The 13,474-nt window shown below is 35.8% G+C and overlaps 1 protein-coding gene and 1 long non-coding RNA gene across 2 annotated transcripts; both read left to right on the plus strand.

The window, feature by feature from the left end:
- Positions 1-1,057: 1,057 nt before the first annotated feature.
- On the plus strand, positions 1,058-4,011 carry LOC134804492 (uncharacterized). Its single transcript, XR_010146130.1, has 3 exons — positions 1,058-1,251; positions 1,467-1,554; positions 2,422-4,011. It is a non-coding gene; the product is annotated as an uncharacterized LOC134804492 (long non-coding RNA).
- An 8,827-nt stretch (positions 4,012-12,838) lies between these two features.
- On the plus strand, positions 12,839-13,345 carry LOC134805206 (uncharacterized). Its single transcript, XM_063778514.1, has one exon. The coding sequence runs from the start codon at positions 12,839-12,841 to the stop codon at positions 13,343-13,345; it is 507 nt and encodes a 168-aa protein (XP_063634584.1).
- Positions 13,346-13,474: the final 129 nt, after the last annotated feature.

Consider the following 13,474-nt stretch of genomic DNA (forward strand, 5'->3'; position numbering starts at 1 on the left):
ATTAGATTCCTTATCTATTTCATATGGTAAAATACAAGATGTTCTATAAAATAATAACTTGTATTTTGTAGCAGTTTCTGTTTCAAATACTTTTTTACATTTTATGCAAGAATACATGTACCTATGTAGTTGCCTTGCAAACTATAAACGATGTACATATTCACCAGCAAAATATAAATTTACTTGTTTCCATATTTCCAAAAGGTCTAAGTACCTGCTGTAGGTACTGCATAGTAAAGTCTGTTTTGTGCTTGGAGTATGATGGTCAAACTAAGAACATTTGTGTTGACCTTTAATGGATCTCATGTAAACATTAATGATTCTCAAAATATACTGGCACAAATGATATAATTAATTACAATGTTTGTCATCTAGGCTATTCAATTCAAGATCTATGAGCGATTGCAGTGATTGTGTGTACATATATATGTACATAAAATGCCAACAAGTTATTGGCTTAGGCTGATGCCGAAAGTATGATGTTAACAACTTGTACGCCAAGTTGTAATACAACATCATAAACCCCATAAAATGATGGGAAAAAATCGTTTGAAACGAAAAATGTCAAAATGACTACTGGCTGTTGCCGAAATGATGATGTTAACGATTTGTACGCCAAGTCGTAAAGGATAACATCATCAACCCCATAAAATGATGGGAACTAATGGTTGATCATGAATCAACAAGATGGTTAATGGGAAATTTCCATACCTACATATATTATGATGTTAAGGAACTCATACGGTTGAGTTTGCAAAGTAATAGCAACATTTAATGATGTAATAAATAATATACTTAATACCATGAGTAAATGGAACGTAAAGAAGTGAATGTGAGTTGTATTGTACTTTATTAGTTCTTAACAAATCCTGTAATGTGAAGCTGGCAAACACAAATTTGTTAGTAACATGGAATAGAAAAACTACTCAACCTTTCTTTGGGTGCTAGTTCTAGCGTAAGAAAAAGACAGTATGATTTTGTCTCTCTATGGTTGAAATGAGACAGTCCCTGGCTAAACTATCTATAGTACTATAGAGTCCATTGCTACTGTCAGATGTGTCACTTTTGACACTTGACAGATAGAGATTGTTTCAGAACAATGTTGTGTGTTTAGTTAAATGTTAATAAATAAAAGTAATGTTCCAGATTAGATTCAAGACAATATTGAATCTACTAGATTCTTATATGTACTCCAGGAATGTGTAACTGTGCTCGTTACAGTTTTGTGGCAAACATGGACTAACAGGTTGTGTAAGTTTTCAGGTTTCTTGACCATCACCAGATTTTCCAAACTTACGGAGCAAAATGTAGATATTGGATGTTGTTGCAAGTGTTAAAATCATGGATATGTCACAATATGTCCTAAATATAATATAAAAAAGTATAGTTTAACACATTCAGACTAGCAACTAAAATAAGTACAATGTTGTTAACTATATAATTATATTTGCAAGACGTCGATATAGGTGTTGTACGACATTTTCGAAGAAATATCAGTGACCAGAAATGGAGACTGGTTTAGCAGCGTGAAGTATAAGGATCTCATCACATATGGTATGTTACGAGCCATGTTTGGAAAGTATATTGTACAACTCTAAATGTCTGGAAATAGGGTAAGTGTAAGTAAAAGAAAATCTCAATGAAGTTTTGATTTAACCTAACTAGTGACTATGACAGAACTGTCAAATCATGAATGTCAGTGATTCAAGTCACATTGTCGAAATCAAAAACAAATTGGACATATCGGTATTCATATTTTGGACTTGTATCGTTTGCATTTGTAAAAGTACTGCTTTACTGCCTGCCTGTATATGAAATAATAAATACATTAGGTCCGGTGGTATTAAATCATCTTTTGTAAGGGATTATATGTTGTACCCTTATTAAACTCAATAATTCATGAAAATGTGTACATTACAAAGTAGAAATGAATATATGTGGTAAAATTATTTAAATGGATGTCAAAACAAACATCATTAGAATCCCCAATAAAATACATTTTTTATGGTCATACATTTATGCTTGTTATGCTATTTTAGCAAAACACACCCTTACAAGACAAACCATCCTACCAAAGCTGTTATCAAGCAAAACTGATTTAAACAAAAAAAAAAAAAACCTTTTTTTTTCTTTAAGAAGTTATCTACTTAGTCTAAGTAGTTAGACTAAGTAAATACTCTTTTGGATGAGATCATCAGAATAAAATAATTACCTACCACTGTATAGTTGTATACTGCTTATACTACCAGTCAACAAGTCTACTGTATTAGTCAAGAATGACAAGATCAAATGATTAGTCCATCAACTTGATTAGTGATTAATGGTTCACAACAGACAACTGTTTGAATTTCTCATACCTACCCAAATAGGTATAAACACACCCATAGCGTAACAGATGAATTTTCTGTATTTCTCTTACAGGTGACAATGCCAAAGATATGTTGGAATATGCGGCTGACAACTGGCTACGTGCTAAACAGTCCATTTGGGATGTGATGCAAAACCATGTGCGTTACAGTATATCGCTTGTTCAGATTTCTGGCGAAAGGTCTGTGGAGTCCTGTTTGGTGTTTCCAAAGTTTGGTATTGGATTCTTTATTAAGTAAATAACGATACGACACGACATTGTATATATTTATATGACCAGACAACTGATTAAAATTTACAAGTTTAGATCATATTCATACACGAGTACCTATTAGGCAACAAAGGCAAGTAGTAAATAAACAAGTTTTGTTAATAGATATACCAACACAGGATTTGGACCAGATATTCAGCATATTAATTCCTTACTACATAAGCTTTTCAGTGTTACACATCTGTAAAGTGCAGTCATTGTTAATATGATAACAGCAAAGTCATAGTAAGATATATTTAACTATGTATATTTAAATTTTCAGTAAGTAACTATACATAATTATTTATGAACAATGATGTAAAATTTATGCACAGATTATAGTGGTTCTCACTAGATAAGTGACAGAAGTCTGTAGCCTAAAGATATGTTTAACGATTATAGCGCATTTGCGTTAAGTTTGCATATTTATCTTTATATTTACTTGTAGAACTGTGTATGATACAGGAATTTAAAACTATGTGAAACTTGTTGAGATGTTTTTCACTATTTATTATTTATTTTGAAATATGCTATTTTTATGGTGCAAAGGAAAATTCTAAAGCTCCGGCTTGTCCAAGAAAGCTATACTACGTTACAATTTCACTATTTGTTGATGCTTTTGACAATCTGGTCGCATTAAACACTTTTAGGTACAAGTTGTTAATAATACTTATAGGGGTAATAAAAGTGGCATTTAAACTAATATTTTTACCTAAACTAAATAATATAAAATGTTATTTTATAGAATGTAGCAAGCTAAGAGTTTTAGTTACTAAAAGTTGTTATTTGCAGTGCCCATACAGGGTTCATAACTGTTTCTTATTCAAATGTACCACCTTATGTATGTACCTATGAAAGCAACTAATGACTGATTACTGATTAAAATTATGGAATAGAATGTTAGGAATTTGATAAGGTAACTGGCTCCTATATAAATATTTTAAACTACTAAATTATTGCATGGAATTTTTATGAAAATAATATATTCTACATGTATTTAACTGTAGAGGGTTAATATACAACTGATTTTATATGTATGGATAATTGCTAGTATACCTACTCTCTCTTCCTCGCGTTATCCCGGCATTTTGCCACGGCTCATGGGAGCCTGGGGTCCGCTTGACAGCTAATCCCAAGAATTTACGTAGGCACTAGTTTTTACGGAAGCGACTGCATCTGACCTTCCAAACCAGAGGGGAAACTAGGCTTATTGGGATAATTGCTAGTATACATTGTAATACAATTTAATTTTAAAGAAAGAGAGAGGAAATAGATAATAATAATAAATGTCATGTATGTAAATACTAATAAGTAAGAAACAGTTATTGTTACAGATGTTACATGTTATTGATGTGTCAGTGAGCAGTCTACCTTAACCATGTTAAGGACTATATTAGACTCTAGTAAAAATATATATATATATAAATATACTACAAACTAGTGGTTAATATTGTGGTCTAACATCACTCATTGTTCTTAACATATGATGGCTGGCTAGATAATATATAGTTGTAATCAGACTGTAAACATATTAAAGAGGCTATCTGTATTGTAGTTGTTACTTTAAAATGTATATGTTACTTGATTACTTATAACAGCAATTAGAAAATTAATTAACTATTAGTAGTTTAGTCATATGTATGGACTTGTGATATTGTAAACTTCCTATTTTACTACACCCTTTTCAGGGTCCATGTATATGTATGTAAAATACCTGGTATGCAAATAAATATCTCTATTTATCTATCTTTGTATACTAAAGGGTATATTTACAAGGAATAAGGTTTCTAAGACTATGTGGAAAGCTGTAAGTTTACTTATTTGTAATTGGAGTATCGACTTCTTCATATTTATCATCATATAAACACTGAGTTATAAAAGTGTGTCGTGATTTAAGAGTTTAATAGTTATGTCAGTGTCTGTAAATGCATTGTTCAAATTGTTATCACTCAATTGGTTAAAGCTAAATGCTGATTAGAAATGTGTTGTGTTGCAAGTTAATTTTGGTTGTACAGTACTGTACAATGATTCATTTTATGTATTCTCCTACAATTTCAAATTTGTTAAAAAGGAAGAGATGTGGTGTTCATCAATAAATAAGCAGATGGCTGGCAACACTGGTGCGCATGATGGCGGCCGCTGTGTTACGGGCGCTCTGTATGGACCGAATAATAAATTGTTTTATTTACCTATAATCAATATAATTCCTCTAAAAGTAAACTAGATTAATGATGTTAAGTGAACATCACACTCCCAAACCTGGAACATCTAAATTACCCCGCCCAGTATACCCACCAACAAATAAAAAAACCATTAAAAAACAAAACAGTGAGGACGACTCAACTTTAACCAGATCACCCGTGAATAGCACATCACCCAGTGAATTAGGAGACACAATTATTTCTCAAGCAGATACAACAATAACTCCAAATAAACCAGCTACGACATCTACACCTGACATGATCACGGTAAGAAAATATAACATTCCAGTGCAAAACTCTTTTGATTCTCTCTCCCAAGAAGATTCATTCGAGTGCTCAATCAAACATGATCATATTACACTAAACAATAGCCGTCCTGATGTCTCAAGGATTGCAGTTGGACAAGATCAGGAAGATTCTTCTCGCGAGGCCAGCATAAACAGTTTTCCAAACCTTGACTCACATGTGCAGAATGCTGTGGTGGAGGATCTTAGGAAACAAATAAGACAACTAAAAAATCAACTCTTAAGCGCGGACAACGAAATTCAAAAGTTACTCAACGAAAACTTCGAGTTGAAAAACACAATATCAGAGACACGTAAAAAAAGTGATGTTAGACCTATAAGTACACCTGTAAAGAAAAAGGGAAAACAAATGTTGCAACCTAAAATACTTAACAAAGCTCCCCTAAATTGTGTTTCTGAAACAACTGCTTTGCCGGAAAATTTAATTTCTGAATGTCAAGCCCTTCCAAGTGCTATAACGCTGCCAGCTGACAAAAATGTGGCTAAACATGTAGAATCAATGACAAGCCTAAGCTCTGATAAACATGACACAGACCGAAAAGCATCTTGGGGAGTTCACCAGAAACATCTTCGTAGATTATACATTTCTTTGATTAGAAGCAGGGTTGATTACGGGAGCTTCTTATATGGCACTAGCGCTAGGAGCAATTTAATGAAACTAGACGTTCTCCAAAATCGAGCTATGAGAATATGTGGTGGTTTCATTCGCACTACTCCTATTCACGTGATGGAGAGTGAGCTATGCCTACCTCCATTAAATATCCGAAGAGAATGGTTAGCTTTTAGATATTTACTTAAAATTTCTACAATAGATGAAATTAATTTAAAAGATAAATTACAGGAACTAAGTACTTTATGTGAAAATAGATATTGGAACAATAAAACCAAACCAATATTAGTGAATGTCAATAATCAACTGGCTCGTGAAGATATTCAAGGATCCCGAAATAATATTCTAGACATGTTTGAGTTAGGCATATGGGTATCATATATAAATATTAAATCATGCATTGAATGCAACTTGCCAGATATGGAGTTACCAAAAAAGAGTAATAATAGTGTACTGCTAAGACATAAAGCATTAGATGTAATAGGCTTAAAATATAATTCCTTTTATAAATTGTATACAGATGGGTCCAAATCCTCGGTTGGTGTTGGTAGTGCATTCTTTGATCCACAAAAGAATTTTAATAGACAATATAAGTTAGCTAAGGAGTCTTGCATAATGAGAGCGGAACTAATGGCAATCACAAAAGCATTAGTTTATTACAATGAACTTTTGAACCCTCAAGATGTGGTCATTTTATCAGATTCAAGGAGTGCACTACAACACCTGGCTCGATGTGTCTCGGGCAACCGAGGAATGTCGATTGCCTACCAAGCACTGAAACTGATAAACGATCTACAACATAAAAATGTATGTGTCAAAATTCAGTGGATTCCATCACACGTAGGTATTAGGGGTAATGAAATTGTTGATGGTTTTGCACATGAATCCATTCATAAGGGAATAGACCTTGCATGTAAACCCTATGCAACAGAATTAATACCGAAAATAAGGAACTTATGTCTAGAAAAGTGGAACAAGAAATTCGTAGAAGATTCTGTTGTAAAGGGTATATGGTATAGCAGTGTTCAAGGACGACCCGGGTGGGTTCCATGGTTTGACGGTGCCAGACTTACTAGGGAGACGGTAACGTGTGCACTACGTCTGCGTTCGGGACATATTCCGTGTAATAAATTTTATCACCTCATGAAAAAAAGAGATACAAACCTATGTGATCATTGTAACAGAATAGAAGACCTAGTCCACATATTTATAGAATGCACCATAGGGCAAGTCGAGCGGAAAAACATTTTAGGAAATATTTTGGACAGCATATTATCCTTGAATATTTTGCTTTCTCAACCGCTATCAGAAGGGGCTGAGAAAATGTTTACATATTATAAAAAATATCGCGCACTAAGGTCTGAGAGTTAGTTACACACGTGAACTCTCCTATGAGGCTGGCATCGTCACCACGAGTGTACGAAAGCCTCTATAAATATGAATAATAAAAAAAAAAAAAAAAAAGGATATTCACACTCTACTTAGCGGTATGTCAAGAAATGATTGTTGTATTGTATTAATCGGAGAAGAGGACTTTCATAATTCGTGTGACATTCGTGGACTTGTGAACTACCTAACAGAAGAATCGAAATGTATAACGTATACTAATCTTGTTATAGCATGTCCGACCTATATATGTGGCAAACCTATATTTAATAGCAGAGTCGAATGTTTTAATCACTTGCTACTCAATGAGTTACCTAATCATAATGAATGTTTCTTTGTATCAGTGTTGCCAGGGCTCTGGAGTCATAAGTTACGTTTCGTTTCCCTAAAAGTCACGTTTTTGCTGCTCAAGTCACATTTTTATATTATTGTATTGTATGGGTAGGTAAATCGATTTTGTTAGAAGAAATTCAGAAAATAATATATTTCACAAAAAATCTACTAACCTTTTATGATTTTTCCTCAAAAAGAAAAAACGGAACCCTTATTTATAGGATCACTCGTGCGTCTGTCTGTCTGTCTGTCCGTCTGTCACAGCCTATTTTCACGGAAACTACTGGACCAATTAAGTTGAAATTTGGTACAAATTGGTGGAATTAGTGACCCAAAGACGGACATGTAAGTCATGTAACGTAAACAAAATAAATGAATTTTAAGCATGGGGGCTACTTTTGGGGGGTCAATGAGAAAGTTAAAAAATTAAGAAATAACCCAAGCAAATTAGAAAAATCTGCGGAAATAATTCGAGTAGTTTTGAAAATTGGTACAGGTATACCTTGTGGTGTCTAAATAAACATACTAAAAGTCCTCGAGGGTAGGGGGTGTGCTGAGGGTGCAGGGAGGGTTAAAGGTACCTTTTTTCTTATTTTTGCTCATATCTCGAATATATGTACAAATAGCATTATAATTACTTCGGTACTACTAAACTAAATTGATAACTAGCTTAAATCTAAAATAGGCCCTTGAGGCATTGTTCCAAGGATGCTGGCGGCATTTCCTCGCTGTATCGCAATGCTGATACGTTGTGCGAGGTAGCCTATTACTTCGGACAAAAGTTTTATCATACAATTTCCTACAAATTTGGTTATGTTTAATTTTACTCTACGATCAATACTTTAGGAGCTTCAGGTTGTTAAAGTTAAATTAGAGTTAAAAAATAGACGGTTTAAGTAATAGGGTCCCGTTTTACCCTTTGGGTACGGAACCCTATTACTAAGACTTCGCTGTCCGTCCGTCCGTCCGTCCGTCCGTCCGTCCGTCCGTCTGTCACCAGGCTGTATCTCACGAACCGTGATAGCTAGACAATTGAAATTTTCACAGATGGGGCTGTCCATAAATTACGTCATCGATTTTTGACGATTATTGACCCCCCCCCCCCCCCCTATAATCATCCAAAAATCATGCTTCAAATGACCCCATTTCCTCCTACTTCATGCTACCGTCATCCGATGTCCAGACCCCCCCCCCCCTAATTTGAAATGACGTAATTTATGAATAGCCCCGATGATGTATTTCTGTTGCCGCTATAACAACAAATACTAAAAACAGAATAAAATAAAGATTTAAATGGGGCTCCCATACAACAAACGTGATTTTTGACCAAAGTTAAGCAAAGTGGTCAGTACTTGGATGGGTGACCGTTTTTTTTTTGCTTTTTTTTCGTTTTTTTTTTTGCATTATGGTACGGAACCCTTCGTGCGCGAGTCCGACTCGCACTTGCCCGGTTTTTTTCGTAATTGTTCATCATAAATAAAAATTTTAGTTTGGAGTAAGCAAGTTAAGTGACCAGGCCCCAATTTCACCACGGCTACAATTGTCAGTGACATATGTCGAGCGACAATTGTCAAGCGACAGGTGACATATTACAATTTTATAAAATATTTTCTATAGAAATACTTACAAACATGACAGGCATTTTGCTACAATTGTATGTATTACAATTATGTTGTGAAACAAGAATTATTTTTTCTAGTCGACATATTTGTAGAATTGTCGGTGAATCTTGACAGGAAATGAGTTATATGTCGGAATTTCGTGACAATTGTAGTGTTTCTTGTGACAATTGTCATAAACTTAGCAAGAGAAATATCTGTTTTTCCGATATAATAAAGTTTTTTTAAATAATACAATGATGGTGGCAAACAGAAATACGGCCCGCCCGATGGTAAGCGGTAACCGTAGCCCATGGATGCATGTGACGTCAGCAACAGTGATGTTTTACAATTGTCGCACCTGTCACCGTGGTGAAATTGGGGCCTGCTGATAAAATATAAAAAAAACCGGTTTAGAGCATGTCGGGTCATGTTCAGTGTAGGGTTCCGTAGTTACCCGTCTGTCAAAATAGACTATTCGCAAAAACTCAAAAACAGCTATACCGATTAGGTTCGCTATATCTTTCCTTGAAAGTCTTTACTAAGCTATGTTTTTATGATTTTTTTCATATTTTTTGGACCCATGGTTCAAAAGTTAGGGGAACTAAAGGGGAAAACACAACTTTTTTTCTTTCAGATCGATTATTTCCGAAAATATTAAGTTGATCAAAAAATGGTTCTTGAAGTGTATTCGTTTTAAAAGACCTATCTAACGACATTCCACACTATAGGGTGGAAGCAAAAAAAAATTCATCCCCACTTTAATGTAGGGCAGCCACCATAAAAAAATATTTTTTTCTACTTTCTAATATTAAATTTGGCATGAATATATAAATTTGCTACACTGACAAAGTCATAAAATATAAACTAGAAAAAATATTTTTTTAGGGTGACTCCCCTACATTAAGTGGGGATGATTTTTTTTTTTTTCGCTTTTACCCTATAGTGTGGGTGTCTTGGATATGTCTTTTAAAATGAATAAGGGTCTTTAAGGACTATTTTTGATCAACTTAATATTTTCGGAAATAATCGATCTGAAAGAAAAAAAGTTGTGTTTTCCACTTTAGTTCCCCTAGCATTTTAACCATGGGTCCAAAATTCGTCTAGCTTAAAAAGTCACAAAAATTGCCTCAAGATCGTAAGTCACGCACAGGTCACACGAGAAGGCGAAAAGTCACGAAAAATGTGACTTTTGTGACCATCTGGCAACACTGCTTTGTATACGACTCTAACGCAAACGTATCACTTGATATGTTCTCATCCAACACTGGTAAGTTAAATAACACTGGTATGAATAATGTATTAAAAAATCTCTACAACAACATTGATTGGGTACTAACAAATAACCACCTTTGGGGCCTGGGCGACACTAGTACTACAGATTTTTTTCGTGTCTAATAATGTAGTGCAAATTGATATGTTAAATATATTTCACCAAAATGTGTGTGGCATATCCAATAAAATAAATGAGCTTGAACTTTACCTTGACGAGCAGACTAAACCGATGGATTATGTATGTATTAGCGAGCACTTTCTGAATAAAAACGCTGCTACTTCTTTTAAATTACATAACTATAACCTAGTTTCTTTTAACACAAGACCCACCATTAAAAGAGGTGGAACTCTTATTGCAGCCTCAGTAAATAGAGATTCAGAAGAATTAGCAATTTGCAAGAAATTATATGTGCCAGATGGATTTGAAATTTGTGGTATCAGGGATATTAGAACTAACATTCATATATTTTGTTGTTATAGATGTCCTAAAGATAGTAATTTTGAAATTTTTCTTAAACAATTGGAACTCTTGTTGGATCACCTTTTTGACAAAAAAGCAATTGTTTGTGGTGACTTTAATGTTAATTTATTAATTGATAAAAAGCAACGGTCTGATTTCTTAAGTCTCCTAAAATGTTACAATTTCCGACACCTTATTAATGACATAACTTTTAAACGTAACAATTCGCAGTCTTGTGTTGATAATTTTATAACTAATATGCCTACCAATATAGATATTGCAACAGACGTTGACCATAATGGTCTAGCAGATGGACATGCTGCTATATTCTGCAAACTGTCATTAGAAACTGAAATATTTAGTAATAGTAATAATGAGTTAGTAGTAGAGAAGAGATATATAACTGAGAAATGTATTCAGTTATTCAGAAGTAGGTTGGCCGACATCTATTGGGGGGATTTTAGTATAAGTGGATTTCTGAACAAACTGTATGAAGTGTTCCAACTGAGTTTTATTAAAAAAAGAAAGAAATTTAAAATAAAAAACGAACAAAAACTCAATTGGATTACACAAGGTATAAAGACAGCAAGTAAAATGAAAAGAGTCTTATGTAACGTTAATAAATCATTTTGTGATAATTCTATTTTAGTTTACCGAGATAAATATATTAATTTGTTCAGGAAAATAGTTCGGCACGCAAAAAGACTGGCAGTTCAGGCTGAAATAACTAAAGCTAAGGGATCTTCTAAAGGCATATGGGATGTTGTAAATAGGCATAGGAATAAATCGAATGGCATAAACCGCAAAAAAATTGTATTGAAGGTTAACAATAAAATTATAGAAGCACCTCAAGACGTTGCTAACATATTATCCAATCGTTTTGATCAAAATAATACTATGGCTACGGGTGATTTGTCTGCGGCAAGACACTGTCTAGAGCTGTACAATAATATTCATTACCAGTGTGGCGTAGCCTATACAAATTTTACCTTACTTAACACTATACAACCTAACATCTTATAAATAATAGATTTCATAAATCAAATCTCAACATTTACATATCAACAAAATAAATCCACAATAAATAATATTTTAAACGAGCATCGGCGTTTAACGCCTCAAATTCGACATACGCATCGCGTAGTATAGGTATCCATAGCGCGCCGTCGCGTGCGCTTATGAATGAAAGCTTGACTAGTCGATACTCGCCCTTCACGACGCAACCACGCGGCTCGCCTGCGCTCGCGCGGCCATATTTCGATTTACGTGTGGACTGTAATTGTTATTATTTATATTAACGTTACTAACTATGTTTGTGCTTGCGATTGTGCTTATCAAGTACCTAATGAACTAAGAAGTGTGTGCTATAAACTAATCTATAAACCTAAGACTTACTAACTAATACGGTGGTTGTGTTTATACCTACATAGACTTATCTATCCTGTGCAGCGCCTTCTATCTTAAGTTTAAATTGGGTTATTTCTACTGTAAAGAATAGTGACATTCTCTGTCGGTGATTCTTTTTGTGCCTGCATATTTAATTAAATAAAAGACATTAATAAATAAAGCAGTGTTATCAGTTACTACGAAACATCACCCTATACTGGTGACCACGACAGGAGCCATGGGAACACGGGATAACCAGCCGCCGTCGACCGCTCAACCACCAGTGATTCCTGGAAACGCCGCTAGTGAGGAGACAGTGCCCGCGAGCGAAACATCCAGAAATCTGCTACCCGGCACTAGTGATGGGAACGTGTCGGTGTCGGTAAATAGTCACGACGTATTTAGAGTGGGGATAAAAGTGCCTCCCTTCTGGCCAGAAGAGCCAGACATCTGGTTCGCGCAGATCGAGGGACAATTTGACCTCCAAAGGATAACAAGCGATACAACCAAATTTAATTACGTCATTAGCCACCTAGACAATCACCACTCACGGGCGGTCAAAGACATTATTATTAAACCTCCCCCAAGCGGCAAGTATGAAAAACTCAAAGGTGAGCTGATCAGAAGATTGAGCGACTCGAAAGAAAAGCGCATCAAGTAGCTGATGATGCACGAGGAGCTGGGCGAGTGGAAGCCGTCGGAGTTCCTGCGCCACCTCCAGGGCCTAGCGGGCGTCAGCGTGGACGAAGATTTTATGAAGACCATGTGGATCGGCCGCCTGCCGCACGGAATCCAAACTGTGTTGGCCGGGCAACCCAGCACAGCGACGCTAGAAGCCCTGGCTGACCTGGCGGATAGGGTCAACGACCTAGCTTCAGCGACGCCACGCGTGGCAGCCGTCGGCAACGCAGTACCCGGCTCAGTGATCAGCGACCTCGCCAAAGAACTGGCGGAACTTCGGCGGGAGCTTCGGGAGTTGAAGACTGGACCTGGTCGAACCTCCAGATCCCGCACCTCATCCGCGCGAGGCAGCCGCAGCAGCTCCAGGCAACGCTCCGAATCGAATTATAGAAAATACCCAACATGCTGGTATCATAGCAAATTCGGAGAGAAAGCCAGCAGGTGCACCCGCCCATGTGACTACTCTTCGGAAAACGCGAAGGGCGGTCGATAATGGCGGCTGACGATTGCCCTCCAACTTCAAGAGGCCGCCTGTTCGTGACCGATCGATCTTCGAAGACGCAGTTCCTGGTCGACACTGGTAGCGACCTCTGTGTCTACCCAAGGTCATCATTTCGCGAAC

This window comes from Cydia splendana, chromosome Z, assembly GCF_910591565.1.
Source record: "Cydia splendana chromosome Z, ilCydSple1.2, whole genome shotgun sequence".
NCBI classification, from domain to species: domain Eukaryota; kingdom Metazoa; phylum Arthropoda; class Insecta; order Lepidoptera; family Tortricidae; genus Cydia; species Cydia splendana.

Coding starts and splice junctions, on each gene's coding strand:
- LOC134805206 (XM_063778514.1), top strand. CDS start 12,839: ATGCACGAGGAGCTGGGCGAGTGGAAGCCGTCGGAGTTCCTGCGCCAC.